The 22,486-nt window shown below is 39.1% G+C and overlaps 1 protein-coding gene across 1 annotated transcript in view; it reads left to right on the top strand.

The window, feature by feature from the left end:
- The first annotated feature begins 1,248 nt into the window (after window positions 1-1,248).
- LOC139167132 (trifunctional purine biosynthetic protein adenosine-3-like) overlaps window positions 1,249-22,486 on the top strand; it is a 40,722-nt gene continuing 19,484 nt past the window's right edge. Inside the window, exons 1-11 of the mRNA XM_070751553.1 lie at window positions 1,249-1,390; window positions 5,867-5,962; window positions 8,851-9,025; window positions 10,154-10,265; window positions 13,650-13,727; window positions 15,127-15,252; window positions 16,513-16,600; window positions 17,847-17,932; window positions 18,266-18,434; window positions 18,756-18,987; window positions 20,998-21,080. Coding sequence (XP_070607654.1) covers window positions 1,249-1,390; window positions 5,867-5,962; window positions 8,851-9,025; window positions 10,154-10,265; window positions 13,650-13,727; window positions 15,127-15,252; window positions 16,513-16,600; window positions 17,847-17,932; window positions 18,266-18,434; window positions 18,756-18,987; window positions 20,998-21,080 — 1,387 coding nt within the window. The remainder of the gene's footprint in view (window positions 1,391-5,866; window positions 5,963-8,850; window positions 9,026-10,153; window positions 10,266-13,649; window positions 13,728-15,126; window positions 15,253-16,512; window positions 16,601-17,846; window positions 17,933-18,265; window positions 18,435-18,755; window positions 18,988-20,997; window positions 21,081-22,486) is intronic.

The raw sequence follows: 22,486 nt of genomic DNA on the forward strand, positions 1-22,486 counted from the left end.
AAATGTCGTCGCCGGCATGGGGGGCTTCCTAGCAGCCCCCCAAACCCGGGTTGGGGGTCCGGGGGTGCTGGCAAGCCCCCCATGCCGGCGGCGACATTTTAAAACAGCCGCGCCGCGCTGGCTGTCGGCGCTTTCGAGCTGAGTCCCGGAGCGAATTCGCTCCGGGACTCAGCTCAAAAGCGCCGACAGCCAGCGCCAGCGAACGGCTTCTCCGCGCTGGCTGTCGCCGCTTTCGAGCTGAGTCCCGGAGCGAATTCGCTCCGGGACTCAGCTCAAAAGCGCCGACAGCCAGCGCCAGCGAACGGCTTCTCCGCGCTGGCTGTCGCCGCTTTCGAGCTGAGTCCCGGAGCGAATTTGCTCCGGGACTCAGCTCAAAAGCGCCGACAGCCAGCGCCAGCGAACGGCTTCTCCGCGCTGGCTGTCGCCGCTTTCAAGCTGAGTCCCGGAGCGAATTCGCTTCAGGACTCAGCTCGAAAGCAGCGAGAATGAACGGCGTGGGCGGGCGAAGGGCGGGCGGCAGCGAGGAGTTTGCGTGGGTGGTGGGGAAACTCCTTGCTGATGCCCGCTGCTCGCCCTCCCGCCAGCAAGAGGGGGAAGACCCAGGGAAGCCGCCCAGCAGCTGATCTGCTGGGCGCCATCTACGCATGCGTGCCCATAGAAAAAAAAGGGCACACATGTGCAGATGGTGTTTTGACTTCCGGGTTGAAAAATCGCAAATTACCCTGTTCGCAATGGTCGGGGACGCAATAACCGGGGTGTTACTGTACAAGGTTTTCTTGGTTTATAGAAAAATGTATAAAGAAAGAAGGAAGCACTTTGGCATAATTATTAATAAGTTAGAATTGTTACATGCTGTTTTTATTACTGTTGTTAGCCGCCCCGAGTCTATGGAGAGGGGCGGCATACAAATCCAATAAACAAATAAATAAATAAAATAAATAAATATAATTGGTGTTGTACTTTTTGAAGGAACATTAAGGAGAGAATTTAATTAAAAGAAAAGTATGTACCTGTGCTCCTGTCACTCACCCATGGGCCGGATAAATGGCCTCAGTGGGCTGCATGCGGCCCGCGGGCCGTAGTTTGGGGACCACTGCTTTAAATTATAGATAAATCAGGATCATTTTCACTGTTTTTATATTCCTTGTCACTAGTACGACTTTATCCAAATAAATTCTAAACTGATTCTCCTTTTGGATGCAGTCTTAAGTCAGTAATCACCATCCATCAGCTTGCTGGAATAAGAGAATGGCTGATCGAGTGCTTGTGATTGGCAGTGGAGGCAGAGAGCATGCACTGGCTTGGAAGCTGGCACAATCTCTCCATCTGAAACAGGTGCTGGTTGCACCAGGAAATGCCGGAACCACTGATGGGAAAATGTCTAATTCAGGTAAAAAGATTATTATCTGCCAATGCATTAATATATTTAAAAGCCCCTGGGGGGGGGGAAATCCATAATACATCCCCAAACCATTGTACCACATATTTTACAAAAATAAACATTTAGGACAATGCATTTGATTTATTATTACACAGAGAAAACAATTTAATATGAATTAAATAGGAAGAGGAAGTAGAAACATAGAAACATAGAAGACTGACGGCAGAAAAAGACCTCATGGTCCATCTAGTCTGCCCTTATACTATTTCCTGTATTTTATCTTACAATGGATATATGTTTATCCCAGGCATGTTTAAATTCAGTTACTGTGGATTTACCAACCACGTCTGCTGGAAGTTTGTTCCAAGGATCTACTACTCTTTCAGTAAAATAATATTTTCTCATGTTGCCTTTGATCTTTCCCCCAACTAACTTCAGATTGTGTCCCCTTGTTCTTGTGTTCACTTTCCTATTAAAAACACTTCCCTCCTGAACCCTATTTAACCCTTTAACATATTTAAATGTTTCAATCATGTCCCCCCTTTTCCTTCTGTCCTGCAGACTATACAGATTGAGTTAATTAAGTCTAGAGTCATAGAGTCAATTTAGTTAGGTTAGTAAGTTAACCCAATTTTCCGGACCTGTACAGTACATTGAAACAAAACTTATCTTTCAACATTTTTATTTTGTTATATAAAATACAAAATCCAAAAAAAGAGAGAATAGAAAATTAAGGGTGGTAAAGGGGACAGAGAAAAGGGTGTGTGTGGGCATCACTGAGCACTTGTTATATGTTGTGTGTATGTTTTACATTATAAAATCAATAAAAATATATTAAAAATAAAAAAAAGAAAAGGGGGTGTGAAATACAAAGGGGGGAGAAAAAAAAGAAAAGAAAAAAGAGAAAGAAAGAAAGAGAGAGAGAGAGAAAGAAGAAAGAAAGAAAGAAAGAAAGAAAGAAAGAAAGAAAGAAAGCACAGTACAGGATAATACATACCAGCCACAATTTTTTGCTTTTACACATTAATATATAACTAGCCAGGTCTATAATACCAAATCTTTCTAATCAACAAAACCAAGATCAAAGTTTCATTTTTTTCTTCACAAGCACAAATTCCAGAAGTGATATCCAAATAAAAACATATTTTCTTCTTTAAACAAAGTAATCAATTGAATCATTCCTGCTTTATCTTCCGTGCTATGGAAATAAATGTGTGTTTCTATTTGTACCTAGTAATCCTTATGAACTGTCTACAGAGAGGGGCGGCATACAAATCTAATAAATAAATAAATAAATAAATTGCCACCATTTTTATTTACAAATGTATTGTATTCTTTCAAATTATTTGGCCTAAAAAGGAAGGGGGAAGGGGGACCCTTCCTTTTTTCCTTCAAAATACAGTGATACCTCGTCTTACAAACCCCTCGTCATACAAACTTTTCGAGATACAAACCCGGGGTTTAAGATTTTTTTGCCTCTTCTTCCAAACTATTTTCACCTTACAAACCCAAGCCGCCACCACTGGGATGCCCCACCTCTGGACTTCTGTTGCCAGCGAAGCACCCGTTTTTGCGCTGCTAGGATTCTCCTGAGGCTCCCCTCCATGGGAAACACTACCTCTGGACTTCTGTGTTTTTGCGATGCTGCAGGGGAATTCCAGCAGCGCAAAAACGGGCGCTTCGCTGGCAACGGAAGTCCGGAGGTGGGGTTTCCCAGCCAGGGGAGCCTCAGCGAAATTGCAGCATCACAAAAACACAGAAGTCCAGAGGTGGGGTTTCGAGGACTTCCGTGTTCTTGCAAGGCAAGAACACTGACAATTTAACAGCAGCCCCATTAGCCTAATTACCCCCAGCCACAGGTGCTCTCCCTTATTTCCTATAGTATTTACGCAGTTGCTCTTTCCTTGACATTGCCCTGCGTCTGCGCACATCAATGAAAATCTCCTCTTCTGAATCCAGTGATGATAATGATGATGAATCACTCACGGGGTGACTATCTAATGGGCTGCCTGCAATTAACTCCTCTGAGGATTCCATTTCACTTTCACTATCTTCTACAGATGCTTCGCTGTCGGAAGCAGTCGGAAGCAAAATTGGCCTCTGACAATGGGAGGATTCACCCATATCAACCCCCACAGTCCTTGAAGCAGAAACTGGCCCAGAGCCAACCACAACACTGAAAAGGGCCTTTTAAAAATTGACTTGAGATAAAATAGTCCTTGAAGGTGATTAAGATAAGGAAGACATAACTTACTGTCGGTTTGAAATGTGAAATTTGAAATTTCCAAAAACAACAATTTCTTAAGCCACCAAACAGATTGCAGCTCCTCCCCTCCCAGCTTCTGGCATGCAGACAGTTTTGGAGTTCAACTCCAAAAGCAATCTGTCGGCTTATAGCTGTATTCAGTGGTGGGCTACGAGACAGAACGCTAAATTGCACTCGCCGCCGTGGCTTGTAAGTTCTTGCGGGGCCAGCATGATTTTGCTGCTGCACCTGTGGAGATAGCCAAATCACACATGGAGCCGCAGGTGCACCAGTATTTCGGTGAGGTTTTTTTGCTTCTGCGCATAATAATAATAATAATAATAATAATAATTAATAATTAATAATTAATAATTAATAATTAATAATTAATAATTAATAATTAATAATTAATAATTAATAATTAATAATTAATAATTAATAATTAATAATTAATAATTAATAATTAATAATTAATAATTAATAATTAATAATTAATAATTAATAATTAATAATTAATAATTAATAATTAATAATTAATAATTAATAATTAATAATTAATAATTAATAATTAATAATTAATAATTAATAATTAATAATTATTAATAATAATTTATTAGATTTGTATGCTGCCCCTCTCCGAAGTCTCAGGCGTGCTGAAACATGGGCGCAGCTGTGGCTCTGTGCGCGATTTTGCTACCTCAACAGGAATAGAATAGAATAGAATAGAATAGAATTCTTTATTGGCCATGTGTGATTGGACACACAAGGAATTTGTCTTGGTGCATATGCTCTCAGTGTACATAAAAGAAAAAGATACATTTGTCAAGAATCATGAGGTACAACTAGTGGTGAGCTATCAGCCAGAATGCTAAATTGTGTTCGCTGTCACAGCTCACAGGTTCTTGCGGGACCGGCGCAATTTTGCTTCTGCACCTGTGGAGGTAGCAAAATTGTGCATGGACCCACAGGTGCGCCCGTGTTTTGGTGAGGATTTTTTGCTTCTGCGCATGCCGAAACATGGGTGTACCTGCGGATCCGCATGAGATTTTGCTACCTCCACAGGTACAGCAGCAAAATCGTGCTGCCCCTTAAGCAGATCACGAGCCGCAGCGGCAAGCGCAATTGTAGCCCACCACTGGCTGTATTGAAGGGTCCCTATGGGAAGTTCTTTGACACACCCTAACCGGATAGGTCATAAAAACTGATGGGATCAATCCCTTCAGTTAGAAGGCAGAAGACCAACACTCCAGGGGGAAATCCTTCAGGGATCTCTCCCCAAGTGTACGTTCAGTTAGCCATGTTCCCAAGAAGTCCAGAATCAGACCCACCCTTGACTACTGCTCATCTGTCTGGAACCCATACCACATCTCAGACATTAACACCCTTGAAAACATCCAAAGATATTTCACCAGAAGAGCCCTTCATTCCCCCACTCGAAACAGAATATCCTACGAAAATAGACTAACAATCCTGGGTCTAGAAAGCCTAGAACTATGGCGCCTAAAACACGACTTAAGTATTGCCCACAAGATCATATGCTGCAACGTCCTACCGGTCAATGACTACTTCAGCTTCAACCGCAACAACACAAGAGTACGCAACAGATTCAAACTTACTACGAACCGTTCCAAACTTGGCTGTAAAAAATATGACTTTAACAATCGAGTTGTCGAAGCGTGGAACTCATTACCGGACTCAATAGTGTTAACCCCTAACCCCCAACATTTCTCCCTTAGACTCTGCACGATTGACCTCTCCAGGTTCCTAAGAGGCCAGTAAGGGGCGTACATAAGTGCACTAGTATGCCTTTCGTCCCCTGTCCAATTGTCTTTCCTTTATCTCATATATCATATATATTTTCTTCCTTTCACATATCTTCTCTTCTATTTTCACTTTTATCCTTACATATACTACTTCATGTTATTTTCTTCCTATGTATTTGTGTATTGGACAAATGAATGAATGAATAAATAAATAAATAAATAAAATCAAAACTTACCAAACAATTTGAGTCCACAAAACCCAAGAAGCTGCATAAAAACTAATCAATACTAAAACCAACCAAACTAACATGTTGTAAGAAAAATGGAAACTGCCCCTCAGCCAACTCTTTATATATATATATATTTAAAATAATTATTTTCATTTACTGCATTATTTTTTTCTGCATCCTTTGGGAGCACAGTTCTCATATTTAGTATCTGGATCTTAAATTATGTGTTTTTTATTATCTGTTTCAGGTGTTTTGATTAGCAACCATACAATCCTTTCCCAGTTCTGCAAAGATCATAACATTGGGTGTGTGATTGCTGGACCAGAAACTTTGCTTGCTGCTGGTAAGTTCTGAACATCCTACAAAGTGGAAGATTTGAATTTAGATTAAAATGAATGCCCGAGTCTTGAGCTATAGAATGATGTACAATCATGGACAGAGAGTTAAATATTGATACATCATGATGATTGAATGGCATTCTAAAGATTTGATAATGGTTTATAGTCCTGCAATTTGCTGTTACGGAATACAAGGATACTTTTAGATGACATTTTTTGTCATGCAATTACCATTCCTCATTTGTCAAATTTTATAGGGAATCCACATAACGTCATCTCACTTTTGCAGCCTTCCTTTGTTTTCCCACAACTTTTTTCTACCAAAAGTAAGGGGGGAAAATATAGATTAGGCCCACAGTATCTTTTGATTGGTAATCTTATAATTTACAAAGTCTTTCATCTTGAATTTGCCTTCACATTACTTACTTACTTACTTACTTACTTACTTACTTACTTACTTACTTACTTACTTACTTACTTACTTATTTATTGGATTTGTATGCCGCCCCTCTCCGGAGACTCGGGGTGGCTAACAGCAACAATAAAGCAGTGTACAATAGTAGTCTGATGTTAGAAACAATTAAAAACCCATTAATATAAAAAACCAAACATACATACATACATACATACCATGCATAGAATTGTAAAGGCCTAGGGGGAAGAGGGTCTCAATTCCCCCATGCCTGACGGCAGAGGTGGGTTTTAAGCAGCTTACAAAAGGCAAGGAGGGTGGGGGCAATTCTAATCTTTGGGGGGAGTTGGTTCCAGAGGGCCGGGGCCACCACAGAGAAGGCTCTTCCCCTGGGTCCCGCCAAGCGACATTCTTTAGTTGATGGGACCCGGAGAAGATCCACTCTGTGGGACCTAACTGGTCACTGGTATTCGTGCAGCAGAAGGCGGTCCCTGAGATAATCTGGTCCGATGCCATGAAGGGGTTTTGAGGAGCTCAGAAGTGAAAGAGATGAAATAAGAGTTATACAGAGCACAGCAGGAGGACAAAGAACAAACTCAACTAAGCAGGATAAAACCTGCTATTAAGGCCTACACTTATTGTTGAGTTCAGATATTGAAGAGGCAGGAGATTGGCAGTGAGGCTTCAGCATTTTATTGGTTATAGTGAGCAAACATCAGCCCCTGCTTGCTTTTGGCAGGGGTTTAAATAGGAAGCCTTTTTTGGAAGGAGCTCCACTTCCTTGTCAGACTGGAGTGAAAACTTCTTAGCTTCTCAGGACATAACACTTATAGTTTATACTTGCTGCTCCAAGGGCAGCAAAGTGACAATACTTTCCAACCCTTATTGACTATCTGCAGATAGCCAACTTGTAGCCTTCTTTAAGGTGGTCCAAGTCATCCTGGAGAAAAGGGATTCAGACAAAATTGTAGGGAAGAATTTGCAGGCAAAACTTCTCACATTCACTCCAATTTGAATGCCATCTGGTTTGGGTCCAGTCAAAGTAACTGAGTACAGTCTTATTTGGTTACCTATGAACAGTTTGACCCTGAACTGGACAGGGTCCTTATGACTGTAATTTAGCCACCTACTTCTTAGATTCATGCCCCAAATGTACTAAAGAGATTGATAAGCAAAGTCCTAAATTTTATTCAGTGTGCACGCCATTCTTACAACCATTAACATGTATATTAATGAATATTCATATAGCCACTGATGACTAATAATGTTGTCTTTAAAAATGGGCTAACAACATAATTTTTCCAACAACCTCGTCATTATAGAATAGAATAGAATAGAATAGAATAGAATTTTTATTGGCCAAGTGTGATTGGACACACAAGGAATTTGTCTTGGTGCATATGCTCTCAACGTACATAAAATAAAATATACATTTGTCAAGAATCATGTGATACAACACTTAATGATTGTCATAGGGGTCAAATAAGCCATGAAGAAGCAATATTAATAAAAATCTTCGGATATAAGCAACAAGTTACAGTCATACAGTCAACATGGGAGGAAAAGGGTGATAGGAATGATGAGAAAAACTAGTAGAATAGAAGTGCAGATTTAGTAGAAAGTCTGACAGTTTTGAGGGAATTATTTGTTTAGTAGAGTGATGGCGTTCGGGGAAAAACTGTTCTTGTGTCTAGTTGTCTTGGTGTGCAGTACTCTGTAGCGACGTTTTGAGGGTAGGAGTTGAAACAATTTGTGTCCAGGATGTGAGGGGTCAGTAAATATTTTACCCGCCCTCTTTTTGACTCGTGCAGTATACAGGTCCTCAATGGAAGGCAGATTGGCAGCAATTGTTTTTTCTGCAATTCTGATTATCCTCTGAAGTCTGTGTCGGTCCTGTTGGGTTGCAGCACCAAACCAGACAGTTATAGAGGTGCAGATGACAGACTCAATGATTCCTCTGTAGAACTGAATCAGCAGCTCCTTGGGCAGTTTGAGCTTCCTGAGCTGGCGCAGAAAGAACATTCTTTGTTGTGCTTTTTTGATGATGTTTTTGATGTTAGGTGACCATTTTAGGTCTTGAGATATGATAGAACCTAGAAATTTGAAGGTCTCTACTGTTGATACTGTGTTGTCTAGTATTGTGAGAGGTGGAAGGGTGGAAGGGTTTCTCTTAAAGTCTACCACCATTTCTACAGTTTTGAGTGTGTTCAGTTCTAGATTGTTCTGGTCACACCACAAGGATAGTTGTTCAACTTCCCGTCTGTATGCGGATTCATCATTGTCTCGAATGAGTCCGATCACTGTTGTATCATCTGCAAACTTCAGTAGTTTAACAGATGGATCGTATGAGATGCTCCAAATTCTTCCCTTTTCATAGCAATGATGCACTTTTTAAATGCTCTTTCTTCTGGGACAGTACAATCATATGTCATTCAATTACATAAGCAGTTTTATCTGAGCCTTTCAGTATTTCATTACCAGGAATTGTTGATGACTTGGTAGCGGCTGGAATTCAGTGTTTTGGCCCAACAGCCAAGGCAGCCCAGTTTGGAACAAATAGATATTTCACTAACATCTTTCTTGATCAGCATGGAATTCCCACAGCAAGATGGAAAGCCTTTTCAAATCCTAAAGAAGCATGTGCTTTTATTAACAGGTAAAGACTTATTTTTTTTCCAATGAATTATTTAGACTATCTGTTCTTAAGCCATTATTGCGTTTCTAATCAAATAATTTGATACAGGAGGATTGTACAAGCATTTTAAGATTCTATATCTGAAGAATATTTCTCTTTTTGATGCCTAATAGTATATTTACCCCTATTGAAGCATTACATTATGCTGATCAGAATTGTAAGAGTCCTACAAATATCTTTACTAGATAAATGGTCAAAGCAATGGAAACTGCAGTTTAATGTTTCCAAATGTAAAATAATGCACTTGGGGAAAAGGAATCCTCAATCTGAGTATTGCATTGGCAGTTCTGTGTTAGCAAAAATTTCAGAAGAGAAGGATTTAGGGATAGTGATTTCTGACAGTCTCAAAATGGATGAACAGTGTGGTCGGGCGGTAGGAAAAGCAAGTAGGATGCTTGGCTGCATAGCTAGAGGTATAACAAGCAGGAAGAGGGAGATTGTGATCCCCTTATATAGAACGCTGGTGAGACCACATTTGGAATACTGTGTCCAGTTCTGGAGACCTCGCCTACAAAAAGATATTGACAAAATTGAACGGGTCCAAAGATGGGCTACAAGAATGGTGGAAGGTCTTAAGCATAAAACGTATCAGGAAAGACTTAATGAACTCAATCTGTATAGTCTGGAGGACAGAAGGAAAAGGGGGGACATGATCGAAACATTTAAATATGTTAAAGGGTTAAATAAGGTTCAGGAGGGAAGTGTTTTTAATAGGAAAGCGAACACAAGAACAAGGGGACACAATCTGAAGTTAGTTGGGGAAAAGATCAAAAGCAACATGAGAAAATATTATTTTACTGAAAGAATAGTAGATCCTTGGAACAAACTTCCAGCAGACGTGGTTGGTAAATCCACAGTAACTGAATTTAAACATGCCTGAGATAAACATATATCCATTGTAAGATAAAATACAGGAAATAGTATAAGGGCAGACTAGATGGACCATGAGGTCTTTTTCTGCCGTCAGTCTTCTATGTTTCTATGTTGTACAAATAATGTTGATCTTTGATTCTGTCATATAGTTTTCCAGTCTAGTTTTACAAAATGAGATCTTATATCATATACTGTACATTTTCTTCTATTTTAAAGCGCAGATTTTCTTCCACTGGTGATAAAACCTAGTAGTTTTGGTCCTAGAAAAAAAATAGTTCTTGCATCCAACCGAGAAGATGCTTCTAAGGCAGCACGAGATATTCTTCAGGTGACTTACATTTCTATGTAAAAGTACTAAGCAAATACATAAATCACATTATGACTTCAGACAATATGTGAACCCTGAATGTGATTCATTTTGGTTTATAATTGCTTTATAACAGTAAACTTAAAGAATCCAGTAAGCGAAGTTGCAATATATTAAAGTGAAGTAGTGAATCAGTGCGCCAAATCTGATTATAAACTACATTTTGTGCTTTCTTTTCTGTATATTTATTATAAATGCAGAGTCAGATCTTTGCTAAAGGTTCCTTTGTTTTCAGTGTACAGTGGAACCCCGACATAAGAGCTGCTCGACTTAAGAGCTACTCGAGATAAGAGCTGGGAGAGGAGAGACATTTTTTTATTTTATTTTATTTATTACTTGGATTTGTATGCCGCCCCTCTCCGCGATACGAGCCGAGAAGAGCCGGGCTGGCTTACTTTCCTTCCTTCCCGCGCTGATGCAGAGCCACTCGAACAAAGCGTCGCGCCCCTCTGATGCTTTCGGCGGCTTCCGAAGCGACGCTGGGCTCTTTTGCCGCCAAAAGCGTCAGGGGGGCGTGACGCTTTGTTCGAGTGGCTCTGCATCAGCGCAGGAAGGAAAGAAAGTAAGCCAGCCCGGCTCTTCTCGGCTCGTATCCCGGCACTTGGTGAGTGGAGAGGCGGTCGCCTCCCCTGCCGCCCCACTCTGGGGGTCCTTGGGGGTGGGGGGATCCGAACGCTGTTTTGAATTTCACATTCCGAGTGGCCCAAACGCCAAAGGCGAACTTCCGCACCTCAGGAGTTAGCTCGCAAACGGCGCGGCTGTTTTAAAACATCGCTGCTGGCCTGGGGGGGGAGAGGGAAAGGGGGGAGAGGGGGGAGAGAAAGAGAGAGGGAGAGAGAGAAAGAGAGAGGGAAAGGGGGGGAGAGGGGGGAGAGAAAGAGAGAGGGATAGAAAGGGAGAGAGAGTGAGAGATGCTCAGTGAGCCTTTCTTTGAAGTTGCCTTTCTTTCTTTCTCTCTCTCTTTCTTTTTCTCTCTTGCTCTCTTGCTCTTTCATTCTTTTTTCTTTCTCTTTCTTTCTTTCTTTCTTTCTCTTTCTTTCTTTCTTTCTTTCTTTCTCTTGCTTTCTTTCTTTCTCTTGCTTTCTCTCCTTCCTTCCCTCCTTCCATTTCTTTCATTCTCCCTCTCTATTTTTATTTCTCTTTCATTTTCTTTCTTTCTTTCTCTCTTGCTTGCTTTCTTTCTTGCTCTTTTTCTTTCTCTCTTTTACCTTCCCTTCCTCTATTTCTTGCTTTCCTTTTCCTCCCTCCCTTCTTTCCTCCCTCTACAGGATTGGGTGGCAGTGAAGTTACTCTCCCCTTTCATAAGTTTCCTTGCTTCCTTCCTCTGTTCCTGTCCCTTCACCCTTTCTTTCTTCCTTTCTTTCTTCCTTCCTTCCTTTCCTTCCTTCCTTTCCTCTCTCCATTTCTTGCTTTCCTTTTCCTTCCTCCCTTCTTTCCTCCCTCTACAGGATTGGGTGGCAGTGAAGTTGAATAAATAACTACAGTTTAATGAATAAAAATAAAAGTTTGCCATGTTGATTGTTTTGGGTAAAAAGAGGAAGGGAAGGAAAGCTCTCAGCTTATCATCTTATTAATAAGTAAAGTTACATTTATTCTTGCAATGTCTTTTTGCATAATTTAGACTAACTTTGTGAGTTTTTTGAGGGCTGGAACCAATTAAAATTATTTACATTAATTCCTATGGGGAAAAGTCGTTCGAGATAAGAGCTGCTCGACTTAAGAGCGCAGGTCCGGAACGAATTAAACTCGTATCTCGAGGTACCACTGTATTTTCTTCTAGCCATTGACTTGTCTAATCCAAAATAAGATACAAATATTCTAATAAAATAGTACTGACAAAGAGAAAAGCTTATCTATCATATGGTTAAAATTAAACATCTTCCTAATTAATTTAATGAGTTATGCATCCATAAACATAAGTGATGAAACCTCTCCCTATCATAAGAGAATGTAGAGGACATCGTCTATAAAACTCTTCTTTAGAAAATATTTTCTGCCTAAAAAAAGCTACCATGTCAGGAACAAAGCTTGTACCTTTTCTGTTAATGCAAGGACAATTGCAGGTTTTAAAAAGAAAATTGGAAGAGAAAAAAACACACAATCCTGGCCAGTATTTTTGTCTATATAGATCTTTATGCAAAATATTGATTCCACTTGCCATTTTGGGGCCTAATTTTCCAACGTAATATAGTAGCTATTATATGTGCACGTATGCTGATAGTTCCCCATATGATACTATGATTATCTTAAGCAGGGGTGGGCTACTGCCCGGATGAGTGGGGAACGCAGTGGGGTAGCGAAAATAGATCTCCACCCCAGAGCACCCAATTTGCACTGAATGATGTTGAAAGAAAATGCAGGACCCACAGTTTGGGGTTGGCTCTGGCCCAGCTCCTGCCCCAAGGAATGTGGAGGTGGATGTAGGGGAAACATCAACATGTCATAGACCTGTTTTATTGCCGACAGAGTCAGGTAGTGCAGTTTCCTCGGATGAAGAAGAAGATGGGGGTGACTTGGAAGAGGGGGGCTTGGCACACAGCCCAGGAAGCCAATCTCCATTATCTTTGGTTGATTCGGATGAGGAAGTATTAGACCCACGCATGCGCAGAATTATGCATAGAAGAGACCAATTGCAGAAATATTACAGGAGATAAGAGAGGCCACCTGGGGCTCCAGTAATTAGAGCTGCTGATATAAATAGCAGTGTGCTGGTTTGGCCGTTGTGGAAGATTATCTGATCGTTGTTCTTCAGGACTGTGCCTTGCTATTTCCGGACTTTGTTGATTTTTCATGACTTTGAAACCAAAGCAGAGCAAAGTGTGTGTGTCTCACTTCATGGAAGAAGAAGGGCTGTGACGTTTCTTCACAGCTGCTAGCTAAGTACTTAAGGACTGATTAAGGGGATTGTACAGACTACCAGGTTGTTTTGGGACGAGTGCTCTTTGCAATACAAAAAGGGTGCTTTGTTTCTTTTGAATTTGTGTGATAAAGAACATTGTTTTTGAACTTTCAAGTGTGTGTGTCTGAAATTTGTACCCTAGAATTTTTGGGAGACTCTTACCATAGAGCCCGGCAGAACACACAGTGTGGTAGTAAAAATTTCGGTAGCCCTTCACTGATCTTAAGGCACATTGAGCAGGAGTTGGTCTCTAATTCTAATTCTGTATTTAATTGTGATCATATCAGATAAGAAATTATTAGAATATGCTCTATAATTTTTTGTGTGTGAAAGACAAAGTGGTATTGATATTGGAAATGCTACAAAGATATTTTCTCATTTTTAAAAAAAGAAAAGAGGAAAAGTAAAAAAAGGCTTGATCAATGTCTATTCTGTTTATAATGCAGGACCACATGCGTTCTCATTCAGGAGACTGCTCTGAGACAGTGATCATTGAAGAACTCCTTAAAGGGGAAGAATTTTCAGTATGTTGTTCCATTAAATATTTGGGTCAGAATTACCATTGTTTTTACCTGATTACATACTTTAGTGCAATTATTAACATAAAAAATAAGGCTAGCATAGTGCTTAGAAAACATGATACTAGTGCTAAGTATTATTAATTGTAGAAGTTCAGATACAGTTAATTTGGTGGATTGATATGTTTGGATTTAAATTCTCATTCTGTTCTCCGAGTAATCCCATGCTAGTGAATCAGTTTAGGTGGTCATAGGACTTCTATGGATAAAATAAGTACATAAGTTTCTGGAGAATGCACAAATATTTTAACTATTCCAACAAATGCTTAAAGAAAGCGTCCTTTGTAGAACACGTTTTAATGTTAATTGTTTGTGGCAACTCCTGTGCAAAGAGAATTGTCAGCATTTTGTATTAAAAAGAAGCAAGTGCAAAGGCTACACAAAGGCTTCACTCTCTAAGCCTAAGCATGTGGCCTAAAACCAAGCTTATTACAGGTGACAAGCCTTGATGTGTGTGTGTGTGTGTGTGTACTCAAACATACATATACTATATTTATTTGTTTATTTATCTATTTGTTTATTTGTTTGTTTGTTTATTTGTTTGTTTATTTGTTTGTTTGTTTTATTCATTTATTCATTTATTCGTTTTTTCGTTTTCTCGTTTTCTCGTTTTTTCGTTTTTTCGTTTTTTTGTTTTTTCGTTTTTTCGTTTTTTCGTTTTTTCGTTTTTTCGTTTTTTCGTTTTTTCGTTTTTTCGTTTTTTCGTTTTTTCGTTTAGCTATTTGGCTATTTGGCTATTTAGCTATTTAGCTATTTAGCTATTTAGCTATTTAGCTATTTAGCTATTTAGCTATTTAGCTATTTAGCTATTAATTAATTAATTAGCTTTGTATGCCACCCCTCTTCAGACACTCAGACCATCTCTATGTATATCTGGGGGCTGAGAGTGAATGAATGTATCCAAAAATGTTAGGGCAATGGAAGTTTTAAAAATACAGTAATGTTGAGCTTTAACATTTTCAAGAATTTCATTTGAAAATATTATTAAAACCCAGAAAAAATTATAATTTTAAAAGATTATGGAGAAGGGCTCCTAGAAATGTGGGGTTTTTTTTTTTGCATTGCTCCTTTCCAACCTCCACATTCATGGAGTTCAAAGTAAGGAAAAAGGATGGTTTGTAGATTTGGGAAAGAAGAAGAAATAAAACAGAGGAGTAATCAATTGTCAGGATAATGTTAACCTCCCTGTTGTGAAACAAACTTAAGTTAAGAAATTAGAGTATAGCTGGAAAGGTTTGTTGAACGGTTTGCAGGTCTAGTATGGGCTAATTGAAATATAAATACAATAAAAACATGAATTACATTTACCATATATATAATCCAGTCTCTTTTGTTCTCCTTCCAGTATTTATGCTTTGTTGACGGAACCACTTTTATTCCTATGCCACCAGTTCGGGTCCAGAAGCAGCTGCTGAATGACCATCAGAGTCCAAGCATTGTTGGAACAGGAGCCTTTGCCCCTTTTCCTAAGGTGCATCATATTTGGTCCGTGATCTTACTGAAAGATGTCAAGAGGCCTCATGTATTATAATCTGTAAACATTTGGTTACTTTTGTAGGCTTCTTGGATAAACAATCATTCAACTTTATCTTTTTCAAAAGTTAAGTGATATTGATGGCTTCTTTTCTCTAAAGAAACAAAGAGGCATAGTGTACAGAAGGCTATGCACTTCATTAAAATATGGAACCTCTGGCACCAAAGTACAAGGACATTGTATTTTAGCACATATATATGATATACATATTTATCCTTGGAATACAGATACACACTGACAGTATTAATTGATTCATAAGTGTTCTGCCTGACTGGCTCAGGCAATGCATAATAGTCCAAGGAAAAGAAATCAAACACACACGTGCTCTGCTAATCAGCAAACTTGTATTGAATAAACAAAAAAGGGTTACTCAAAACAGTTCTTAGTGTCCAAAAACAACGATAGTGCAAGGCTTACTTCAGCCGCATACAAAAACACAGGAAAAAACAAACAAAGACAACCTGGAATGAGCAAAGACGTTTCAGGAGTCCTTTTGAATCTTTGAAGCAAACAGCAAGTCCCAGAGTTTTCACCTCCCACTTGTCTGAAAAAGCTGGGTTGAAAACTCAAATGGCATGGGACAGAAACTTCAGAGCAGGAACCACAAAATAACACAGATAAACAGCCACAGTTTGCCTTGGGCCGTTGTTCCCTTTTATACCTTTAGCCCTCAGGGAACCACACCCAGCCCTCAGTATAAGAACCACACCCAGTCCAGGTGCTCCTATAATGACTTGTAATACTCCTTAAAGCGATCCCTTCTTTGCATAGCTCTTCGGCTACGCAGATCAATATATTGATCTGCAGAAGAATCCAGAGACGAAGGACTGTCTGAGGGACTGAATGTCAAATCCCCTGGGCTGTCTGCTGAATCCTGCGTCCCAGTGGCCTCGTCAGCCTGGCTGTCTGCCACGTCTTCCTGGCTGTCTGCCACATCTTCCTGGCTGTCAGCCAGGCTTTCACATTCACTTTGTGCCGCGTCTCTCCCATCTGTGGGAGCAACGGCTGGCCCAGGCCCAAACACAATAATAAGTATCAGTAATCAATGGCATCTTGGTTTCTAAAGTAGGCCCCTACTTCTGTTTAGGTTGCAATGCATATTGAGAAGGTGTGATGTTGTAGCAAACGGAGTGCTGGTGTTTGTGTCTTGCTACTGAAGAGAGAATTCTCAATGCCTTGGTTTCCTTGACTTACTAGGTTTCTGAAGTCCTTCTGGAAAAAATTAAAAGCACGCTCCTTCAACACATTCTTGAAGGTATGAAGCAAGAAGGTATAACATATGCAGGTAAGGGGCTATACTTATTTTTCATTTTTTTTAAAAAGTATTGTTGATAGTACAGTAGACTAGCTATGCACAGGATTGTAGCCATCCCACCCCACTACGTGAACTTCTTAGTTCTTCCAAAACTTACTATTGAAATCTCAGTTCAGGCATAACAAGAAAATGAAGGAGCAAACAGCCACATTTTATTTGGGTAAGTTGAATTCTGCTTTTGTAAATGGTAAAATAAATACGGTAGTAAAATATTAAAGCGGAAACAGCTCCTGACTAGATAATGATCTTTGGCCTACTGTGCAAAAGCCTGACAGAAGTTGTGAATCCTGTTTTAGTCCAGCTGCTTGATGCCATTAATTAAATGCCTTTGAAGAAGCTTATGAGAAATAGCCCAGTTTTCCTTAGAATTGTCTGGCTTAGTTCTAGTAACTGGATATAACTCTGGATGATTGTCTTGTTGTGTATGTGAGAGCCCCTAGAAATCTACATCAGTTGATTTTCTTTGTTAGCAAAAGATTGCTTCAGATGCTGTTATTATTATTATTATTTATTAGATTTGTATGCCGCCCCTCTCCGAAGACTCGGGGCGGCTCACAACAGTAATAAAAACAATATAATAGTGGAACAAATCTAATATTAAAAAACATATAAAACCCTATCATTATTTAAAAAACAAAACAAAAAACCAAACAGCACATTCATACCAAACATAAAACAAAGTATAAAAAAGCCTGGGGGAAAGGTGTCTCAACTCCCCCATGCCTGGCGGTATAAGTGAGTCTTAAGTAGTTTATGAAAGACAGGGAGGGTGGGGGCAGTTCTAATCTCCGGGGGGAGTTGGTTCCAGAGGGCTGGGGCCGCCACAGAGAAGGCTCTTAACCCTGAGGCCCGCCAAACGACATTGTTTAGTCGACGGGACCCGGAGAAGGCCAACTCTGTGGGACCTTATCGGTTGCTGGGATTCGTGCGGTAATAGGCGGTTCCGGAGGTACTCTGGTCCAATGCCATGTACGGCTTGAAAGGTCATGACCAACACTTTGAATTGTGACCGGAAATTGATCGGCAGCCAACGCAAGCAAATGCAAACATCTATGAGATGTCATGTTACATGCATTAGGTAAGGACTGATCTGAGAACAAAACTGATGGGTGAGGATTCCTGATTCAGAATACAAACCCTAAATCCACAGGCAAAAAATATTATGTTTTAAGACATGTAAACAAATTTATTATTTTGCCTTTTTCCCCCTGTGTAGGTGTGCTGCAAGTAGAATTAATGCTTACTAAAGAAGGTGTGAAAGTTTTAAGCGTTGGCTGTAATTTTGGTGATCCACAATGCCAGGTAAAGGAGAGGTACATAATTCCAATGAAACCCTAAAACAATAAATTAATGTTTTCTGACATTATGGCTGATAACGCTGCATTAGCATTTTAGAGATGTTGCTTTAGTTTCTAGCTTATACTAAAGAGTCCAAAGGGAATTTTCATTGCTTTCCTACTTTGTCATGTTCCCTGAAAATATTATTTTTTTTATGTCAGTGTTTATACAGGTCCAGTAGACAGACACAAATATAGTGTTTGGAAAAAGAAAAACAGAGCAAAGTTGAATTCTGACGTTAGAACTACTATAGTACAGTATTGTACTTGTATTTGATTTTTTAATATAATTTTGTAGATAATTCTTCAACTTCTTAAGAGTGATCTTTATGAAGTTATCCAAGCTGCAGTTGCTGGCCAACTCTGCAATTCTAAATTGGCTTGGTCAGATAATTACACGGCTGTGTCAGTTTCCATAGAAAATGGCAGCTATCTGCAAGGTCATAAAAAAAGCATCGAAATCACAGGTAAGTTCATTATTTTTATATATTTTATGTCTCAGTTTTTTCTTCTGATATTTGCTAATGGTCCTGTTTGCTCAAAGAATAGAATCTTAGAATTCCCTCTGAGATGTAACATTCTTAATTATTTCCTAGGTTTGTCCTTTTTCCAGAGTTTCTAAACACAAACAAATAATTAAATTGAGCATTTTTTCATTAGTAAAAAATGTATCTGTCAGTCATGACAGAGTACAGGAGCTATCCATACAACTGTAATACAATGGTAACTATTTGTAGAAAATATTGTGAGAAAAATAATGATGCCTATTTTCCTTTTAATTTGTTTAGGGCTTCTTCAGGCTAAAGAGTTAGGCCTTGAAATCTTTCATGGAGCTACAGTAATAAAAGAAGGCAAAGTGCTGAGTAATGGAAACAGAATTCTTACACTAACAGCTGTCAAGCAGGACTTCATGTCAGCCCTTGAAGATATTTACAAAGGACTGGCAGTCATTTCTATCCAGGGTGCAACTTACGGGGAAAAAACTAGTCATCAAACTATTGCGTTCTTCAAACAGTTTGTGTATGTGAATAATGGAAAATAACATGTATTAATTCATGACATCACTTTTCCTAGGATTTTATTACAATCAGCATCTTAAACAAAAATGGAAGATGTTTCTGGGAATGTATTTTTATTTATTTTATTTAAGAAAATTTATACGGCTACCTCAGTGACTCTGGGCAGCTTACAAAGATAACATAATAAAAAATAATATAAAAATAACATAAAAGGATATAAAATTAAATTTATATCTCAGAACACCTATAAAACCGAAAACTATATAGACGACCATAGTTTATAAATGTTCTAATCATTTATATTACTTCATTAGCATGTATTAAAGATATACAAAATAACTGTTCAGAGGAATAATATCAATTTAGCCAATTGCCACAGTATCCAATTTATGTTTCTTCAGCAAATATTGGAACATATGGTGGCATCTTAACTCCAGACAACATTGAAACTGAGACAGTTTTGGTTTCTTGATGGATGGCAAACATAAAAGTCAATGATGGAATACAACTACAGTGGTACCTCTACTTACGAACCTAATTCATTCCGTGACCAGGTTCTTAAGGAGAAAAGTTTGTAAGAAGAAACAATTTTTCCCATAGGAATCAATGTAAAAGCAAAGAATGTGTGCAATTGGGGAAACCACAGGGAAGGTGGAGGCCCTGTTTCCTCGCAGGAGATTCCTAGAGAGGCCTCATGAAGGCTTCTCCCTGCCTTTTCTGGCCCTGTTTCCTTCCAGGAGATTCCTAGAGAGGCCCCACGGAGGCTTCCCCCTGCCTTTTCTGGTTACAGTTCCGGAGGCTCGGGTTTGTAAATGGAAAATGGTTCTTGAGAAGAGGCAAAAAAATCTTGAACACCCAGTTCTTATCTAGAAAAGTTTATAAGTAGAAGCGTTCTTAGGTAGGGGTACCACTGTATATTGAATCTTTTTACCCGCTCTGCAGCAGTGACAAACTGGGAGAACCAGGGTTGTGGTCATTGAGCAAAGCAGTCATGTAGCATCTCACTAAATGACCATTTCACTCAACAACTGAGATTCCAGGTCCAAATAAGTGGAGGTTTACCTGTATAGACTTAATAGCAGTTCATTTCATTTCATAGCAGGCCAAGTAAACCATTGTGTTAAAAACCATTATAATATTCAATAATGTAATTCATTAAATAATAACTAATAAGCAATTCCAATTAATGAAATATAATATGGTTGACATTATCACTTATTAATATATACCATTGAGAGGTCCTTGCTGCTCTCTGAACTTGTGATGATGTTACCTAGTTGGGTAATGAAATGTCTGCAAGGAAAACAACCAAGCAGCAGAAACCTCACAATTCAACCCTGAGATGGGCTGAGATACAAATATTTTCTTCTATAGATGCACCATTGAACACCATTGAACAAAAATAGTTTGCCTATAGTTTCAAGTTCAGGAAGTATTAAGTTTCTTGTGTTTCTTATGCAGAATTTTTTCACTGTTTCCCTGGATGTAATTCATTTAACATCAACAACAATCAAGGTGCTGTTTGATATTTATTGCAATGTAGTCTCCCGTTATGAGTCCAGCAAGTGCCTGCTTTATTAATTACAACTGCATTTATTTCTGCTTGAGGTCCCCATCACATGAAGATAGAATTTCAGATTCCATAGCATGCAGTATCTTGGACCATTCATCTGTGTTATCCGCTGCAAGGAGTACCAAGCCAGGTAAGGGAAGGATGAATGGAAGAATTGTCAATGAACGTGGAATTAAAATAGGTTTTTTGTTCCGGGTGATCCAAACAGTCCTTGGCAAAGGCTTCCTGGATTGTTTTCACTTAGCTCGGAAGTTCTTCTCTAGTTCTTTGCACAAGAGCGATTTTCATTTACACACACATATCATCCCACCTTTTATTATTTTTATAAATAACTTGTCATGGTTTTCATGAATCAATAACAACAGCAGAGGAGGTTTTTCATTCTCTCATAGGACTGTTTAATAATAAACTGAAATTTCTGGTTATTTGGATAATAAGCCTCAGTGTATTTAAACCAAGCAGCTGGTTGGAGGAACTCAGTTTTGGCAATGAGTGCACATTTGGAGGACCTGAAAATCCAGGTAAGGGATGGATAGTCATGGAGAAATCTATGCAGCCATTTGGAGTTGAAAATTACATAATGGCACCTAATCAGACTTACATATTACATATGCCAAGAACAAGTCCACAATCTTTCCCATCCTATACACAGCAGAGGGATTGTCTTTTCCAAGATGACCTCCTATTTTTTATTTATTTATTTGTTTGTTTGTTTGTTTGTTTGTTTGTTTTGTCAAGTGAAGATATGATAATATTAAGATACATGATACTAATGAAAGTCAACAATTTGAAAAAGAGTATTAAAAATAATAATATTGAAACGTGGCAAACGTTTTGTAAGCTCTGGTAAGCAGTGTGAGATTGCCAGAGCAGAAGCTACGTAGGATTAGGTTTACAACTCTTGAAGCCTGTTGCAGTGGGCTTTGGCACTTAAATCTTTTGTTATTAGTATACTGAGTTCTTTAACCGAGTGGGGATTATCTGTGATAATTTGATTATTCAATTCGTATTTAAAGTTCAGATTCTTCTTCCCAATGTCTAGGACAGAGCATTTGCTAGTTGAGATTTGGAGTTGCCATGTGTTAGACCACTCAGAAACAGAGTTCAGGTCTTTTTGGAGAGTAGTTGTGTTATCGGTGGTGTTGAAGAGTTAGCAATTAGCATCATTGGGTGTTGGTACCTGCTATAATCTTAAACAAAAATGAGGCTAAAGTGGCTGACTTGTAAATGCATATTTACAGTGGTATTTGCCACAAAGAAAACTAGTTTTTATAGTACAGTAATAATGTGTCACTAGTTGGAATTGTTTCAATGAATACAGGTAAGTCCTTCACTTACAAATGGTTCATTTAGTGATCATTCAAAGTTATGAAAGCATTGAAAACAGTGGCTTATGACTGTTTTTCACACTTAAAACCATTGCGACATCCTCATGGTCATGTGATCAAAATTCAGATGCTTGGCAAGGGGCTCCTATTTATGACTTTTGCAGTGTTCCAGGGTCATGTGATCATATTTTGCAACCACCTAACAAGCAAACCTTGTAGGGAAGCCTAATTTAATTAACAGTCATGAGTGAGAAAGAAAGGGAGGGAGGGAGGGAGAGAGAACGCTATCTTATAGTGACAGATTTCTATATGATGCCATATACAGTTTGTAGTTTAAGTAGGGACCTATAACCAGTGAAGGGCTACCAAAATTTTTACACTGTGGGCATGGCTTATGCAGGATGCCCTGCATTTCCTTTCAACATCTTTCAGTGCAAATTGGGTGCTCTGGGGTGGAGATCCATTTTTGCTACCCCATTGTGTTCCACCCCATCCAGGCAGCAGCACACCTCTGCCTATAATCTAATTTGATACTTGTGATAACGGTGGTCATTTTGTTATTGAGTGCAGCTGGATTATTGGTTTTTCTAGGTAAATGT

The sequence above is a fragment of the Erythrolamprus reginae genome, chromosome 4, assembly GCF_031021105.1.
Source record: "Erythrolamprus reginae isolate rEryReg1 chromosome 4, rEryReg1.hap1, whole genome shotgun sequence".
Lineage (NCBI taxonomy): Eukaryota > Metazoa > Chordata > Lepidosauria > Squamata > Dipsadidae > Erythrolamprus > Erythrolamprus reginae.